The sequence below is a fragment of the Armigeres subalbatus genome, chromosome 2 (genome assembly GCF_024139115.2).
Source record: "Armigeres subalbatus isolate Guangzhou_Male chromosome 2, GZ_Asu_2, whole genome shotgun sequence".
NCBI lineage: Eukaryota > Metazoa > Arthropoda > Insecta > Diptera > Culicidae > Armigeres > Armigeres subalbatus.
In genome coordinates, this window is record NC_085140.1 from 249911929 (window position 1) to 249931541 (window position 19613).

Here is a 19613-nt window from a genome sequence, read left to right on the forward strand (position 1 = left end):
CCTGAAAGGGTTAACCCTACCAATATTTCTGCAGGCCGAACTTGCGTTCATTCATACCGAGAACGTGATCAAATCTTTATTAAATTTTCGAAATTCCTTCTTGAATTTTCTACAAAATGGCCCATAACCTATGGGATGTGGCTGTAGGTCGGACCGGAAGCAATAAAACAACTTTGTTTCTAGACGGTCAAATTAGAACTAAATTTATTTCCACTCTATTTTATCTTCAATGTTCAATTTAAAGTCATGGCTTGCAGGGATTTACTGTCATATCACCTTGAACACAGTTCCTTGAAGTTTCTATTGAAAATAATAATATCACCAGGGACGCTTTATTTCCGAGAAGCTTCTGTAGTGACATAAAGGTTTCCTTTTAAGAAAATCTGAAATGAGTTCAGATAAACTTTATAAGGTTGGAAACCTTACAGCAAAAAATAAGTAAAGAAGACATTTCAGAAAATAGTACATATGTACTAATAGTACATATGCGTACTCACTGCTGAAATCTCTTTGAAATTGCTTTGTTTTGATGGGATGAAAATTGAAGTAGGGGAGAGCGGTCCAAAATGCACCCCTTAATCTTTTTCGATGTTTTTGCCCATACAAACAAGAAAACCATTTCAACGTATAGGTACAAAATATACAAACCCAGCTACATTCACAATGATCTCCTATTCAAAACAATAAGGTTTTCATGACTTTCTAACGCATTTAAAAAATGTTTCAAAAAAAGGCCTGGGGTAAAACGTCCGAATGGTGGTCCAAAATGACTCAATTGCATGTAAAATGATGGTGAGCGCATGATTGTTTGTTTTTTTTCGTAATGGATTGAACTACAATCTTACTGATGTGGTGGGAGAATAGCAAATCGTTAAATTTAAGTGAATATGAAGGGATTTCGTTATTTTTTTTCCAATGGAGCTCTATGATGGATAAATAATTATGAATTGTAATGGTAATATTCGTTCATATATGTACTACAACAGATCATATGAGTGATTTTATGAGTGAGGCCATTTTGCCCCAGGGGTGCATTTTTGGACCATTCTCCCCTAACAGTAACCCTTTTAATGAAAATAGAAAGCCAAACCTCTAGTCAGTAAAATATCTACCAGACATCGACATCATTCTAATAGATGTTTGGCTGATTATTAAAAATATGGCTAATTGCAACCAAATAGTGTAATATAAAAGATATTTTAGTTACTAGATAAAGATTGTCGCTGTCGTCGCTGTCCGGAACATCTTTTGCTGGCGAGGATAGGGGAGCTAAATGTCAAAGAAGAAAAATCCATACGATTTGACAGGTATGTACCACACATGTTTCGGACAGCAGAACAAAGGGAACCGAAGCGACAATCTTTATCTAGTAACTAAAATATCTTTTTGTAATATGCATGCATTCAAATAAGAGTAAATACGGAAGTATCTTCGCCGAGCAGCTCACACAAAGCTCCACAGTTTTCTTGCGTTAGTGTTTGAGTATCATTTATCATTGACCGAAAAACATCGAGCTTCGTTGCACGAACGCTTCCCAGGGCGCCAACCGTGCACTCGTCTCGAGCCTACATTGGGCTCGTTTCCAATGCATCTTGCCAGAGTACCCCAATCCAAACGCTTTGCTTGTCTCTCTTTTCTCCCGATGCTGTTCATGATGATGTTGTAAAAGCTTTCCGATGGAAAGTTGTTCCTTTTTCTAACAATAATTAAAATGGCAATCTGCTGTTTAAGTACCTAACTGTTCGATGCATTAAAAATATACAATTTAATTACAATACATTTATCACATTTAGAACAGTATATAATTACTAAAATCTTACTAAACACAAAATAACGGATACGACATCAAGCGGTGATAACCAAAAAACACTAAATTATATAGCTTACAGCTTTGAACAAAGCATCGATTGTAGCTGAGAAAACTTATCTTAGTTTCCGATATTCTGCTTTACTTACTCCAATAAGGAACAACCAATCAATTGTCATTATCCAAGCACTTGCACAAACAATTTTTAGATTCAAATGATCTTTTAGAGGCAATTGGTAGGCGAAAGAAACTGACGACACGTTGCTATAGTCATTTACACATCACGGCCAAAGTACGTTACAATGCAGGCAGATTATGGCCGAAGTTGTTCCGTGTTCCGATATTTCCTATGATAATTTGCCTCATCATTCTTGGCCATTAGTTTAATTTTGGTTTTATCACACACAAGACGATTCATATCGACACAGAGAAACCAGGTGCAAGCAAGCGGCTCTAGGTCCTCTGTGCTTCTTTATAATGCATTTTCAACATGTTTTAATCGTTTTTTTGGTTTTACCACTCCGTTGCTGCTTTCTTGGATTTTAAAATAATTTCTCGAGATAAAACACGTCTATGGTACAATTTAAGGGTTAAAGAGCTGATCCTTTTCCTTCGATACTACAGGTAAATTCGATTTTCAAACATTTCCATATCGCCTTGCTGCCAGCGATCGCCGCGGCTCTTTTTTTCAATGTTTGTCGTTTCAATTTTAAAATAATCTCCCGTTCGGTTTAACCCCTCGGTTGAGTGTGTGTGTGTGTGTCTGTACGTGTAAAAGTTAATCATACATCTCGAAAATTGATATATCTATTTTTTTACGTGGGGCTTCTCCCATTTTCAGTGACTGGGCTTTACAGATTTACTGTTTTTGTGCAAATATTTATAATACCGTTAATTATGTATATAAAATATTTTCCACGCGTTTTTGCTTCCAGAAACGTGCGGCTCGCAATCACACAAACGCGATTCTTTTTTCACTACTGTCTCTTTCATTCCCTCTCGGTCTTGCCACGTAGTATGCCGAATCACTCGGTCCCATTCTGTGCGGATGGGGTGGAGAGCACCATTCGGCATTGTTTTTCATTCGCTCGTAATTCACAATTAAATATACATTCGTTTAAGGGCACGTATTTTTATATAATAATACAATTTAATTAAAAATATAAAACGCGTGAAATGTTACATATTCTTGCGGGACAAATGGCGGTTATAGGAGGAGTGATACTATTGGCAGTCGTCGTCGTCGTCGTCGTCGCTGATGCTCAGGAAATTCCGAGGGTGTTATTCTCCATTTTATGTTCGTATACCTATCTTATACGTGAGATTGAATAAATTTCGCCCTGACATGTCAGGGTTCATACGGAACGATAATTAACCACCGTACAATCAATACTGGGGCAGCAGGGACTATGTCCAAGGGCTTGACGATCCCTCCCCAGGCCATCTGCGAGTTGTGGCGCCTGCCTAGGATGTGGTGGGGTTTGACAGTGGGCCCTGTTAAACCTCTATAAAAAGCTGCATGTATCCGCAAGTAGGCTCCGCCAAAGCGACCGTGTGCCGCTCAAAGCGCACAAGCCCAAGTCCTGGTGTTAGGTGGGACGCTAAACAGCCCTGACACGACGGCCCTCCGAAGAGACAGGAGGTTTGCGCAGGCCCAATAAGCCGCCTTTAAAAACAACTATTACGAACGACATAGAAGATAATACGACTCGATACAATCGGCAACGACCTAGGCGACAATCAATAATTGCGTAATCTCGTATGGAACGATTAAAAAAAAAAACTATGCGATGAAAAAGGGTAAGCAAATGGATCTGTACACAGACAGTTTATCCCAATTGAGTTTAACAATCTTAATATACTAAGAACCCTGATTTAGCCTTACTTATAATTTACATATAACTGGACTGAATGACCATAGTTAGGTGATTTTTATATTGGAAAACTTAATAAATGTGCACAAAATCTTTGTTTTCAATTGGAAAGGAAATCCAATAATAATATTTTTCAACAAAAGGGTTGTTGCGACCCAACACCAGATAGGTTGAGGTGGGTGAACAATATTCATACATCAAATATGAACTCGACAGTGATTGCAATTTCATTGTACAAGCCCATTGATATAAAACCGAAAACTATAGAAAACATAAATAACTATTGTTCGAGCATTTACCATAAAAAGCCCATTTTGATAGTCAAAAACAATAAAAACGTCCTGCGCGCGGGACAGGACTAATAATTCAATTGTTGAGGGTCGCTCGTAAAAGAGCCTCTCGCGGGAGGCAAAAATCGCAATGCATTACCATAATTGGGGGGGCCATAACCGCACTGCGATAAAACCTTTGGGCATAAAAAAAATCTACCGCTTTCTTCACGCTACTACAACTGTCGACGGTTATCAACAAATCAATACAATTATACACACCGGCTTCATAACCTCGATAACAGCCGCCTCAGCCGAAACCGCGCCATTTGTTCCGCAAGCTTACCTGGACAATTGAACCGCTCCCACTCCCCCCCGACTAATATTCTAGGAGCGCGAGTGTTTGTTTACTGTGGGTTATTTGCTAAAATAATTTCCCTATAGCATGAGCGAACCGCGAATGACGCTCGTTAAATTCTTAACAATACACCACTGATGGTTGGTTTGGTTTTTTGCTTAGTTTTTTGTTTTTCGTTCTGCGTTCTGGCAAAGACGCCATATTAACAGGACTGATCACCCCAGGGTACCACTGCAGCAAAGCTGTTGTTCAGTCTTGTTGATATGCCACCTTGGATCCTAACCTAATTCAGCAAAAAAGAGTTGTTTTTGTTCGTTTGTTCTAGAAGAAGAAGGGGGAGCCTTGTCAGTCCGGTACGTGTGTGTGTTTGTTTGTGAAGAAATCTCGCGATTCCTTCTGCCCCAGTTCAATTGGTGGAGATGGTGGATTGGTATAAGAGTTTGACGATTCACAGGCACGTTCCGTTGGCGAAACGTACCCTAGGCTGTTCTCAGACAATGATTTCTCGTATCACACGTCGATTCCGCGAGTTGGGTGTCGAGTAGCCACTTTCCATGGTATCATCGTAGTTGAGGGACATTTGCTGCTGCTGTTGCTGCTGTTGCTGGGCTTGTAACTGCTGTTGCTGCAGTAGGGATGCGCTGTCCTCCTGTTCTGGGTGATGATGTAGTTGGTGGTGGTGCTCAAGGTAGGGATCAGGTAACCCACTAACGTCGTGATATGATGATGAATCTGGAAAATGGAAAGAGAAACATAATATGGTTAAATAAGCACGAAGATGAACATTAAGTTGAAGCTTTTTTACGTGGATTTAAATAAGTATCAAAAGTTTTATCACAGGAAACCAGAAGTAATACAAAAGATATTCCAGGAGCGTTTTCCACACCGTCTTCTTCTCCATAGTAATTGTTTCCATGCATGAATTTATTTTAGTATGGAACGTAAGAAAATGACTGACCTCCTCCCATAACTGATCCGTTAAACCAACATATCTTCAGCGCACTCCAACATATTGATGAAGTAAATTATATATCCAACTTCTTCTATTAAAATGCCTTCTATTAAAATTTAAATGAAAAAAATAAAATATATTTAACATTTTATGTTAAACAATTTCTCTCGCGCATTGATAAAAATTGAGGGCTAAAGGCGCGTGAATAAAAATCTTCACTTCCCTATCCACGGACTTTAGATGTAGTCAACCATGCGCCTCCACTCTCTCCATCCGATGGCATTATACAAATTCGTTGAATTTACAGTTTCGACGTTCATTATCAACATTGTTGAATGAAACACCCTTGGAATCAAGATAGATACGCCACTAGGTGTTCCAATCTGCCAAATTCAGCCAGCCATCTGGGGCAAAACGCCTTTTGGGTATTCCATCATATTTACCCTATTTGGTATGGTCGTAACGAAACTAGACCAAAAATTATGTAGGCTAGGCAAAAAAGTGTCATAATAAAAGATGGGAAGGTTGAAAAAACCGAAATTTTCCAGATTTTGTTGAAACATCTAGACTAGACTAGAATGCTGATTCGCCGACGCGTGGTGCATTGTTCTCAAAGAGCTGCCAGCTTGAAGGCGGTTTTGCCTCATGAGTTTTCTGGCAACGGAATATCACATCTTTTTTGATATGTAAATAAATAAATATCTATATCATTGAGATTTTCTTCAATTTTTCAATGGCATCAGCTAGCTATATTGTTTAACTGTTGCATGAGGTAAAAATGCCCATACAAATCTTTACAGCTAAGAAATTAAAGCAGTTTTTGCTAAGCTAGGGCATATTGCCCCTCCTTCCCCTATTAGAGAGCCAGCGAGTTTGTTTACGTTTTGCACTTAAAATGAATTTTTCACCCCCGCCTTCTCTTCTTCCATAAATTTGGCAGTAGTGTATTCATCTTGCTTGGAATCATATAGATTTATTGCGACTTCACGAAATCATAGTACCGTGGTGCATCGAAACCCGTACATTTAGGCACTTCAGTATACGAAAAATTCTCTAGAAAATACAAATCAAATGCAAATAGAACGTTCGTCATTGATCTAGCTGCACAAGAGCCTCTATTTCTTGTGTGCTCCACTGTATTGCATTAAAAGCAATGAAAAATATGATAAAATTACGAACAAAATCAACACCTCCTGAATCGAAATCCGTCCACCGTGTACGGATTTCGAATCACAGGATCATAATCCGTACAGCTTTTTTTCTAACAAAAGCAGACCAAGTTATCATACCAACAGTGTAAATAGCACAATACACACCTTGAGAAGCGTCCCCTTTGTTATATAAGCTACTGATCTCACTCTATTAATTGCGATTTGCAATTTAAACACACTCGCTTTGCGTCCAACACGCGAACAAAATGGCACCTGAAACTTCGCGTTTGCGGAGTGGCGATTTGTTTTTTAAAAATGTTATTTTAATTTCAGAGCCTACTTCCCATTTCCCAAGGATAAGATAAATGATTTATAAATTAATCCCCTCAAATTCCCCTTAATTTACTGATATCTCACGAAGTGGACGGATTTCGGTGCTGTACGGATTTCGGTCCCACACGGTAGGCATTTCTAATCGAGAAAAACGATCACGTCGCCATTATCCTGCCGGAATATGCAAATGCATCAGAATCCATCAGTTTTCCACGCTCGCCATAATGGCAGATGGTATTTATTTTGACTGTTTCCAGACATTGAACTTTAGTTTTGTTTCTAGTAATCCATGATATTTTGTATTCAATGACTTGTTCAACATGCCGTAGACATTTTTCCAGTCAAACCTCTTTGAGTCGCTATTGAAGGGACCATCGACTCATGGAAATATCGACATATGGAATAGACAATCTTTGGAAAGCTACTACATCACAATAACCAAGAAATATGGCATACTTTGCTTCCATGAGTCGATGTCGATCAAGTTCGACTGCATCTAATTCATTAAATCAAGCATTTAGTAAATTATTTCTTTTCAGAATCAGAACGTTACTTTTTCTTTCCATTTATACAGTCAAACCTTCATGAGTCGATATTGAAGGGACCATCGGTTCATGGAAATATCGAGATGAGGAAAAGCAAATCTTTGGAAAGCTGTTTGAAGGGACCAGCACAGTAACCCAAAAAATATTTTTTAATATGGCAAAATTTGCTTCCATGAGTCGATATTGAGTCATAGAACATTGACTCATGGAGGTTTGACTGTAGTAGAGATTGGTCAAAACCTTAAGCAGTTTTTTTCAGTGTTTTCGTTAAATTTCCAGGATTATGAAAAAAACATAACATTTAGAAGCAGCTTTCACGGTTTGAGTTATAGGTACATGGTGCAGATGATTTTAATTTACTGGAAAAACCTCTTAGAATTTTCATTGAAATGTCTCTCTAGAAACATCTTTGGATATTATTTTCTAGAATTCCTCGGGAATGTCCTTCGAAAGTTTCAAGAGAGCTTTTTCCTGTTTTTTCGTCATCTAGAAATCCTCCAGACGTTTTTTCGTGAAGAGTGCGTGATCTCTCATGTTTCGGACAGCAGAACGATCGCGCGGTCGGCCGAATTATTGTGTTCTGCATTGCGCGGCCGGTAATAAAAATAATCAGTTCAGTGCGTGATCTCTCATGTTTCGGACAGCAGAACGATCGCGTGGTCGGACGAATTATTGTGTTCTGCATTGCGCGGCCGGTAATAAAAATAATCAGTTCAGTGCGTGATCTCTCTTGTTTCGAAGCGGGCTTGGTAGTCATATGGCTACTGCTTCTGCCTCATACGCAGGAGGTCGTGAATTCAATCCCAGGTCCGTTCCATTCTCCTACTTTGTATCTTTCTCTTTATTTCTCATGTTCTAGCAATCGCTAGAACTGGAAATGGACTCCCATACCGTTTCCATTACTATTCCTATACCTTCAATTTGAGTATTCTAACAGTAATCTGCTAGAATTGGAAATGAACTTATAGAGCTCGTTTCCTACATCCAATTAGAAATTCCATCAGTTATCTTCTCCTATCTATCACATTGGCAGCTCGTTAACCAAGACGGACCTCTGCCTCTCCAACCTAACCCAGAAATTCCAACAAATTCCGCATGAACTCGTGGCAAGTGCAGAGGTTTTTTTTTTTTTTAACTAATTTTATTTGCTAATTATCTAATACATGCATTCATCTCTTAGACTAGGTGTTCCGTGTTTTCTTAACACTATCATCCTTATTTGCTATGTTACTTTTTAGTTATTATTAATACATTTCAATTGCCTCTGGCAGTTAGAATTTTTCCTCTGGTTGAATTGAACCATGTAGGAATTACAATGTTTTCAACTTAAACTAAACTTAACCTATTTTATACTAAGGATACAAGGAGCTAATCGTTGCAATAGAAGATTGCAACGATTTTGTCTAAAATTGGAAATTATTTTGTTGGACATTTGTTGCAATGTCTCAATATTAGAAATTCTATGAAGTTCATTGGTACTATACCACGGAGGCAGCTTCAGAATCATTTTCAAAATTTTATTTTGAATCCTCTGGAGTGCCTTCTTTCTGGTATTGCATATTGGCACAGCATACAACATGCCTGGTCTAAAATTTTGTTTGTAAATCAAAGGTTTGTTTTTAAGACAAAGTTTTGAATTTCTGTTTATAAGTGGATATAGACACTTAATATATTTGTTACATTTGGCTTGAATGCCTTCAATGTAACTTGAAAAAGTTAATTCTTGATTTAGCAGACGTCCTAAATATTTAGCTTCGCTGGACCAATTAATTGGAACTCCATTCATAGTGACAATATGTCTGGTAGAATGTTTCAATTTCAAATAAGAAGCTCTCGGCTTATGTGGGAAAATTATAAGCTGAGTTTTAGAAGCATTCGAGAAAATTTTCCATTTTGCAAGTAAGTGGAGAAAATATCCAAACTTTTTGCAATCTACTACAAATGACACGAAGGCTTCGCCCTTTGGCTGAGAGACCAGTGTCATCTGCAAACAAAGATTTTTGACACCCTGGTGGTAAATCAGGTAAGTCAGAAGTAAAAATGTTATACCATATGGGCCCCAGTATGCTGCTTTGGGGGACACCAGCCCTTACAGGTAATCTATCAGATTTAGAATTCTGATAGTTTACCTGCAGTGAGCGATCTGATAAATAATTTTGGATCAGTTTAATGATGTACAGAGGAAAATTAAAATTTATCAATTTTACAATCAAACCTTCATGCCAAACACTGTCAAATGCTTTCTCTATATCAAGAAGAGCAACTCCAGTCGAATATCCTTGAGATTTGTTGAGCCGAATTAAATTCGTTACTCTTAATAACTGATGGGTGGTTGAATGCCCATGGCGAAAACCAAATTGTTCATCAGCAAAAATAGAATTGTCATTAATATGAACCATCATTCTATTTAAAATAATCTTTTCAAACAGTTTGCTTATTATTAACTAGAAGCCTCAGCTGGATTTTTGTCCGGCTTCAAAATTGGAACAACTTTGGCGTTTTTCCATTTATCTGGGAAGTATGCCAATTGAAAACATTTGTTAAATAAATTAACCAAAAAGGATAAAGAGCTCTCAGGAAGTTTTTTGATAAGTATGTAGAAAATACCATCATCACCCGGTGCTTTCATATTTTTAAATTTTCTAGTAATAGATCTCACTTCATCCAAATTAGTTCCCAACGAAGGGTCAATGTCTTCGAAGCTCTGTGTAACCTGATCCTTAATTGGACTAGTGAGACCTGGACTAAAATTATGGGCACTCTCAAACTGCTCAGCAAGTTTTTGAGCCTTTTCGCCATTTGATAATGAAATTTTATTTCCCTCTTTAAGCGCTGGAATTGGCTTTTGAGGTTTTTTAAGAATTTTGTTAATTTCAAAAGGGTTTCGAACTGGGATCCAACTTCGAGACATTATTCTCAAAGTTGGTATTTCTCAGAATAGCGAAACGTTTTTAATTTCATTTTGCAAATCCCGCCAAATAACTTTCAACGCGGGATCGCGAGTTCTTTGGTATTGCCTTCTTCTCACATTTTTAAGACGGATCAGTAGCTGAAGATCGTCGTCAATAATAATGGAGTTGAATTTAGTTTCACATTTAGGAATTGCAATGCCTCTGGCTTCGACAATTAGATTTGTCAAAGATACGAGAGCATTATCAATATCACTTTTGGTATCGAGAGGAATATCAACATCAAAATTCCTATCGACATACGTTTTATATAAATCCCAATCAGCTCTATGATAATTAAAAGTAGAGCTGATTGGATTATAAATGGCTTCTTGTGAGATTTCAAATGTCACAGGAAGATGATCAGAGTCAAAGTCAGCATGAGTTACCAATTGGCCACACAGCTGACTTGAATCCGTTAAAACTAAATCAATTGTCGAAGGATTTCGACTGGAAGAAAAACAAGTTGGTCCATTGGGATATTGAATAGTATAATATCCCGCAGAACAATCTTCAAATAAAATTTTACCATTGGAATTGCTTTGAGCATTATTCCATGAACGGTGTTTGGCATTGAAGTCACCAATTACGAAGAATTTTGATTTGTTGCGAGTCAGAATTTGAAGATCAGCTTTCAACAAATTCTTTTGCTGCCCATTGCATTGAAAAGGCAAGTAGGCTGCAATGAAGGAAAATTGTCCAAAATTTGTTTCAACAGAAACTCCCAAGGTTTCAAACCATTTGGTTTCAAATGAAGAAAATAATTTATGTTTGATACGTCTATTAATGACAATGGCGACCCCACCACAGGCGCTGTCAAGACGATCATTTCTGTAGATAAAATAGTTTGGATCTCTTTTAATGGAGAGTCCTGGTTTTAAATACGTTTCAGTTATAATGGCAATATGCACATTATGAACTGAAAGGAAGTTGAATAATTCATCTTCCTTACCCTTTAGAGAGCGGGCATTCCAATTTAGAACTTTCACACAATTATTTGGATCCATTGAAACGGAGTCCGATAACAATTTTTGTGTGTACTTTATACCAACCTGAACAGCTTCAGGAATGGTATTTGCTTTGAACATTGCATCAATCATGTGATGCAATTGTTCAGTTAAAAAATCAAAATCGGAAGCAGTCATGCTACCTTAATCGGCAACATGACCATTATTTTCCGTTGGGACATGGGTATAAACCTCATTTTGAGAAGAGAAATTTTGTCTACCAGCAGCGATGTTTGCATACGTAGGTACGTTGGAAAAATTGGAATTTACTGAAGTGCTTGCTACCCGTTGACGAGCGGCAAATTTTGTTTGTGAATTGTGGTGGGTATGAATTGCTCGACCGGTAACCGGTTTCGAAATTTGAGCGTTTGAAAAATTTCTACCCGTCGAATCTGGGATCCGATTGGAATTTCCCGTCATCAATTTTGCACGGGAATTCAAAACTTTTTTGCGTGAAGGGCATTCCCAGAAATTGGATTTATGATTGCCCCCACAATTTGCACATTTAAATTTATTGGAATCTTCTCTCACAGGACATGCGTCCTTGGCGTGAGAGGTTCCACCACAAATCATGCATTTAGCATCCATGTGACAATGTTTGGCACTTACGGCACTGGGTGGGGTTTTGGAAATTTCCCCCAGGCCTGCGGAAATGTTCCCATGTAACACGGACATGAGACATAATACAGGCCTTTTCAAAACTTTCCATTATTTAGTTCACTTTTGTTAAAATGAACTAAATAAAATTCTTGAGAAATGCCCCTCTGGGAAGTACGAGAGTGAGATTTCTTTTTCATCTTAATTACTTGAACTGGTGAAAATCCAAGTAATTGAGAAATTTCAGTTTTAATCTCATCCAGTGATTTGTCATCAGTGGGGAGACCTTTCAAGACGACTTTGAACAATCGCTCAGTTTTGTCGTCGTATGTGAAGAATTTATGGCGCTTCTCAGTTAAATACTGCAGAAGACGTTTGCGATCGTCAAAGGATCCCGGCAAAACGCGGCAGTCACCCTTCCTAGCAATCTGAAATGAAACCTTGATCCCCTGAAGGTTACTCAAAATCTCATTCCTAAAGCCAGAAAACTCGGCAACAGACACCACAATCGGCGGAATCCTTTGCTTTTTCGCATGAATCGAATCACCTGGGCTAGATTCGATTTGCTCAATATCATCATTAATCAAATCGAACTGATTGCTCAGTTCGATAGGAGAAAAATTATTTCCGACATTAGAGTTTGAAGGAATATCTGAATTCTCCAGGTTCCTTCTATTTTTTCCGCGCTTTGGCAGGACGGTCTTGAAACCTTGTTTCTTTGAAGGAAGTGGAGAATTCAAAGACTCCCCCTTCCTCTTGTTTTTATTAATACTCATTGCTGAGCGTGGAGACGTGACCTTCTAAGAGGTTTTTTCCCAGAACGGTGTCCCTGCAGGATTACCACCGCTTGTCGGAATTTTACTTCCGCAAACGGGTCCAACGTAAAACGAAGGCACGGGTCCTTGCAAAGATCGTAACGGGATCAGTGGGTACAAATAGCGCTAAGAAGCACCGTTGAAATTAAAATAGCTTCGGGTAGTATTAAAAACTTCCTTCCGCAAAGAGAGAAAGAACCGCACAGCACGAAAGCACGATGCGGTCTGGGCAAGTGCAGAGGTATATTCGGCTTGCAGTGGGCGAGTGATTGCATCATCATTTCCTCCCCCTTCCCTACATTGACTTGCATTCTGACGTGGCAGGCGCCAGTATGACCTAACAAATGAGATCACCAGTACTTGTACATTGAAGATGTGTGCTAGTCCCAAGCAAACATCTGTTGGTTCCCTGTGCAAGAACAGCTGATCTGGTCATAATGGAGTAGCAACTACGAGCAGTCAATCAAGCTCAAGCTCAAGCTCTAGAAAACCTCCAGACATTTTTTCGTGAACACTTTAAGGAATTCTTTAGCAAATACATCCAGAAATTCTTTTGGAAATTCAATCAGAATTCTTTGAGGCAAGGCAGTAAAGCCTTTGGTAACTTCTTAAGGAAATCTTCCTGTAATTTCTTCACACTTTGTAATTTCTTTAACACACCATCAGTGGGACAAATTAGTCTGTTGATGTAGTAACAATAAATAAATAAATAAATAAGTAATGTAGGCGATGTTGTACTAACTTCGTCGAAAAAAAAGAAAATCCGAAATAGTTAAAAAAAAATACATAAGGCCGGCTGACCATACGTACCGTATTTAACGGGGCATTCCCGTTTTTCAAACCTTTTTGTGATGTACTGTCGTAACCTGAAAAATTCTCAATATTGTCCCATTTTTCCATTGATTCTACATTGATCATACATGGAATTTTTTTTTTTCGTCCTTATTAAAGAGATTTACAGCCATCGGCTGGCTCATCTCTTAACAAAGAGAGTGAACGATACATAAAAAAAAGTGTGAAATGTTATGTTATTATGTTGCTTTTAAAATAATGCTATCTATGCCGTTTTGTATTTAGCATAGATCGACATTTCTTAAGGTTTTTAACAGTTAATGACAACAGGTGCTTCTCCGAGAGATTTTTAACACAATCAATGATTTTTTTGCTTATTTTTAAAATTTGGCCAATTTCATCAGTGGATTGAACGGAATTAGTAACTTGGTTAACAAGGATTTCCTTAAAATCAGGTTACGCCTCAACGTCAGACCAGTTAGGACCATTTTTAAACCAAGGGAAAATTTGGTCGGCTTAAAGGCTAGATCTAAGGTCCCCACGTGCTTCAAGGCTAGTTCACACATCAGGAACTTGTCTGCAAATTTTGCTCCCATGTGTGTGGACGAGATTTATGGGATTCCGTTATGAAAAATTAGAAATTCTGGTCGATTTAAAATACAATCCGGCGGAAATCTCCGAGAGTCCGAGCTATAAACCAGGCTATAAATTGGCCAGGATTTTTTTTCCTTTCTGAGACGAAATTGCATGAGTCCCGCTTTTTTGGGAGCACATGGGAACAAAATTAATTGACGAGATTCCCGAAGTGTGAGGCTACATTTAGTGTCATTGAAAATCAATTTCGATCACTTTGACTATTGTTTGTTATTTTCAAATGTACAGAATTGGACAAGTTTTTTATATTGGTCAATAATAATACCTTAATGCATGTCTAAGAGTAGATTAAAATAAAATTTCAAAATCCCTAATTTTTTTATATTGAAAGATGCGTAATTTTTTATTCCTTCGTGCTATTGTCTGCTTCCCATTGAAGAGTGAAATATTTGTAGTTCAGTATTTTTCCACAACTAACTTAATACAATAGAAAGTTATGATGGTGAATGTTTCACTCTAAAATATTTCTAATTTATTACAAGGAAAATGAAAATTAGGCCCAAACATTTTGCTCATGAACACAAACAGCTCATGAATTTTCTCACAAGGTTTTTGACATGTCCCGTTTACAAGCGCTTTTGTCACGTTTTTTCATCGGAATGATCTGGTCAGCCTACCGTAGAGAATTCTAGATAAATACGTAGGGATTTTTTTTCGAATGAATTACTGAAGAAATTTATTGAGGATTTCATAAAAGAATTGCTGGAAGAATTTTCCAAATTATCTCTAGATGAATTTCCTGGAGGATTTTCAAAAGGAATTCCTGAAGGATTGCTGAGACCATTTTTGGAGGAAATTTCAAAAAACATTTCAAAGGAGAACCTGGAAGGATTTTCAAAGTATTCCCAAATGAATCTCAGAAGCAATTCCTATTGTAATTTTCGAAGAAATTTCTAAATACCTCGAGGGGAAATAATACTTTGGGAATTATTGCAGGAATTACTTCGAAAATTCATCCAGAAATTTATTAAATGAGCGAAATCAGTTTTTTAGATAAATTTGGGCGTGTATATTAAAATTTAAGGAAAAGATTCAATTTGGTGGGTCACAAGTCCCATCGTGCCTCAGTTTAATTCCGCCGGTGTTCAAGCCCACAATAAACAAATTCTATTCTTTTTCTAAGCCTGAAAAATTTCACTTGACTGCTGCTGCTGCCGGATAGTCACTCGATAATTTTCTGCTATGTAGTCATTATTAAGAAAACATTTTCAGTAACGTCAGATATCCGGGAACCGTAATCGACGCCATTTTTGCAATCAACCCTTTCTTCTCATAAAATTTCGGTCCTGATAAGAACCGATTTTTATTACACAATGCGCTCTTCTAACAGTAACCATCCGAAGATTGCTGCTATTGGCGACGGGCTCTCGATGATCCGCTTTCTGCTGAGACCGCTGTTGCGGGCGTCATCGTTGTGTCCGGTCTCCGAGAAAACCTAATTAAACTGAGGATTAGAGTCCAGCCCATAAGTCGCACGATTTTGATGTCTGTGCTTGCGATGCACATACACGGTTGGTTGGTTTACCGATTTTTAACAGTGCCTGGTGAAATTCAATTTTTGATAGTTAAGCAAAATCTTAAAAAATACCAAAATCTTTAAGATCAGTTGGAAAACGACTGAGTTACGGCTGACCGCTTTTCGTGAGGGTCTCAGATTTGAATTTGCAGAATGACCCTTCTATCTTCCCGAAGAACGTAATCCTACGTCAAAAACGTGACATGAAACCTTATGGGCTGGTTCTTTTCCAATTGTGAGGCGAGTTGATTAGCTACATCATCTGTACTTTCCCTCTTTCGATATACTTTATTTGGATTGGTGGTAGATCATTAGCATTAGCATTAGCATTGTTACGGTGTAATACGTAGATTGGACACTAGTGATACTCATGTTTTACTTTTGAGATCCTTATCTAGAATGTTATCAGAAATCAAGAAGGGGAGTGGTCCTTGATTCCAGTCTTAGACAAAATCAACAAAAGCATGAGGATTACTACTCCTGGCTACGCCCATCTTCATCGTAACTAGGGAGAGGAAGAGGAAATACCATGGAGTTGGATAATGAGGAAGGTATTCGTTTAGTCAGGATTTGCCTGTAGCTGGCAATGTAACCGTGGTAGATCTTACCCCGTAACACACCACGTAAAGGTGTCTACCCAGCGTTACGGGTCTATTTGGATTGGTGGTAGGTCATTTGGCATAAAGTCGCTTGGCATAACTCTGTTTAGCATAACGGCCGTTTGGTATTAATGGTCATTTGGCATAATAGTTGTGTAATCACCAATTTCGGAACTTTTGCATTTGTTTTTAATCTTTGTTAGTTAGGTTTTTAGTCCTAGGATAGTTTCACCTCAGTGCTTGTGCAATTATTTATATTTGTTATCGCTTGAACATTATAAGAGTGATGCTTTGAATTGTTATGTTTTGAATTAAATATTGCAGCACATAATTGCTCGAAGGAACATCGGTAGCCTTAATGATTTTTTTTTATTATCTGCCTTTTCCACTTAACATCTTTTTACCTCTGGGTCAGTAGCAAGATCGTCGTTGACTAAGACAAACCACAACAGACGGAAACTCGAATAGCAAAATTGTAAGTGCTCAAGAGCGGTAAGATGCGCGGCTACAAAGCAAGACCATGCTGACTTTTCGGATTGGAAATTGTCTCGAGTTCCCTGGGCATAAAAGTATCATCGTGTTAGCTTCATGATATACGAATGCAGAAATGGTAACTTGGCTTAGAAACCTCGCAGTTAATAACTGTGGAAGTGCACTAAGCTGCGAGGAGGCTCTGTCCCAGTGAGGGATGTAATGCCAACGAAGAAGAAGAAGTGCTCAAGAGCAAAAACTATTTATAAGTTATTTCTGTCGTGCATAAGTCTAAAAAGTATACGCTTCCTTTTCAAAGGATGAATTTTCCTGGCATATGACAAAGGAATATACTCTGTTCGAACGAATCATGTACATTTACATCAAATATCATGCACATAATTGGAGCATGATAAACGATAGAAATTTACATTTTATTTTATTTTTGCATCACTTAGCATCTCAAATTTGTGTGTTGTTTTAAATTTACATGTTCTATTTTATGCTATATAAATAAAAAAAACGTTTAACATGAGAATCGAACTAAGGTCCGCAGAGTGATAGCCCGTTCTGATACCGTCTTCACTTATTGAAACCAACGTTGCCCAAAGAGTAACAGGTTCTGAGTTATGGCGATTCAATCATACAGTATCGAACCCGTCGTTCTAGCTAGATAATGTAAATTTACATGCTCTGAGTAAGCGCATGCGCATCGTCAAGGGGAGATATCTGACTGGATGAAGTGCAAGAATTTGAAGTTTTTCCATCGATTCAAGAAAACGCCTGATGAAGTACACCGATGAAATGCAGCATCATGGATGCTGCTTTGTAGTAGTAATGAAAAAAGCTTCACTTTAGTATGACGGTGGTCGAAAACGAAGGTTTCCCGCTGCATTTGCAGCTGCCTTGATGGAATTGGATGTTTTGTTTACATTCTACCGTGATCGTCGCAAGCGTGGCCATCTTTAGTTTCGGTTCACATAATATCATGTAAACTTAATGGTTAATAAATGAATTTTCAGGGTGAATAAAGTATTATTTTCAAAAGAATGTAGTAGTAATGGAAAGGTGATGTATTTATACGGTTTAATTCATGCTCTGTTTATGTGCATGATTTTCAACGCATAATTACATTGAGAAAACGATTACATGATCTGTATTTACATTAGTTTCATTGATTACATTACCAGTAAAAGTCAAATTTTTTTGGTGTGTACCTTTTTTCAAATAATACATTTGCCCGGCATAACACAAAGGAGAATATGTATGGTTCTTATTCTCAATGTATGCAATCATTCAGTTCAAGCAAAGGGAAGATATGATTCCTTCTTTCAAAAGATGCATTTGCCCGGCAGAAGGCAAGAGATAATATGATTCATTTGCTCAATTATGGCAATTGCTTGATTTAAGGGAAGAGAATATATGAACCCTTCTTTCAAAGGATTTGACCGTCAGAAGACAAAAAACGATGTTGTTCCTTTATTCAGTTAAGACATTTGACTGATGTAAGGCACGGTAGAATATGATCCCTTCTTTTGAGGAAGGGTCGTTTGGCCGAATGCCATTTGGCAGAAGGCCGCTTGGCCGAAAGGTGTTTGGCCGAATATACCATTTAACCGAACAGATCATCAGGCCGAAAATTATTTGACTGAATAGGTCATTTGGCCGAATAGGACATTTGGCCGAAAAAACATTTGGGCGAATATGACATTTGGCCGAATAGGACATTTGGCCGAAAAGGACATTTGGTCGAATAGGACATTTGGTAAACTAAAACATTTGGCCTAAAAGGACTGTTACGTGAGAATTTATTTGTAAACCCTTATCCATGTTACTAAACGTAGTGTTTGTTACTGTCCCTGTTGAGTCGGTCGTGTTGACGGTTTGAAAGTTTATTTCACGAGTGGAAACAGCACGGACGTATTAGATAAACGGTTTAGTCGTTCTAATGCGATAAAAACACTGAAGTTGTGAGTGTAGTTTAAGCATTGTAAAGAAAATAACATCTAATTAGAATAATAAATTTCAGCTTTGTAGCATGTGACAAATTCAACATCTGTGTGATTTATTTGTCCTGCTGTAAGAACAGTGCCCGTCGCTATTGTTTTCAACACTACAAAGAACTTCATAGTTCATCATCATTCAATCTCACTGATTGAGCTTATTTCGCCGCATCGATGGAGCAGAAAGAGAGATTGTCCAGTGCAGCAGCAAGCAGGCATAGCAATCGGAATAACGCGTCTACCAGAAATTGGACGAAGCGAAGCTAGGAGCAACTGACCGTTCTACACATCAATTTACTTTACTCAACATGCTGCTTCAATCTCAAAACTGCAACGATGTTAATCGATGAACAATTACGATCTGATTGTTAATTTAGGAGTGCAAATCTAGAGCGGTGAGATATTTTTATTGATAACTGGACAACGCGAATCTGGTCTCGGCAGCCGTTTTACACGCAACTGACTTGCACCGTAGGGCTGAAAAAGACTAGTGTTAATGCACGTCCCAGGGTTTCTCAAATAGAAATTATTCACCAGTCTTGAAGTGTTAGTTTAGCTAATCTCATAACCTCTAATAGCAATTCTGAAATTCTCACATTCTTGTACAAACATTGTAAAATATCTACCTTTTCAATAACGATATGTTACGGGGGAGTGTTACGTGAGAATTTATTTTAAAACCCTTATCCATGTTACTAAACGTAGTGTTCGTTACTGTCCCTGTTGAGTCGGTCGTGTTGACGGTTTGAAAGTTTATTTCACGAGTGGAAACAGCACGGGCGTATTAGATAAACGGTTTAGTCGTTCTAATGCGATAAAAACACTGGAGTTGTGAAAGTAGTTTAAGCATTGTAAAGAAAATAACATCTAATTAGAATAATAAATTTCAGCTTTGTAGCATGTGACAAATTCAACATCTGTG

The 19613-nt window shown here is 37.9% G+C and overlaps 1 protein-coding gene across 2 annotated transcripts in view; it reads right to left on the reverse strand.

Moving 5' to 3' along the window:
• Positions 1 to 229: 229 nt before the first annotated feature.
• Positions 230 to 19613, reverse strand: part of LOC134212064 (hemicentin-1-like) — a 707443-nt gene continuing 688059 nt past the window's right edge. For both annotated transcript variants that reach the window (XM_062689571.1, XM_062689570.1), the window contains one exon: positions 230 to 5040. In XM_062689571.1, the coding sequence (XP_062545555.1) occupies positions 4799 to 5040 (242 nt within the window). In that variant the 3' untranslated portion in view covers positions 230 to 4798. The remainder of the gene's footprint in view (positions 5041 to 19613) is intronic.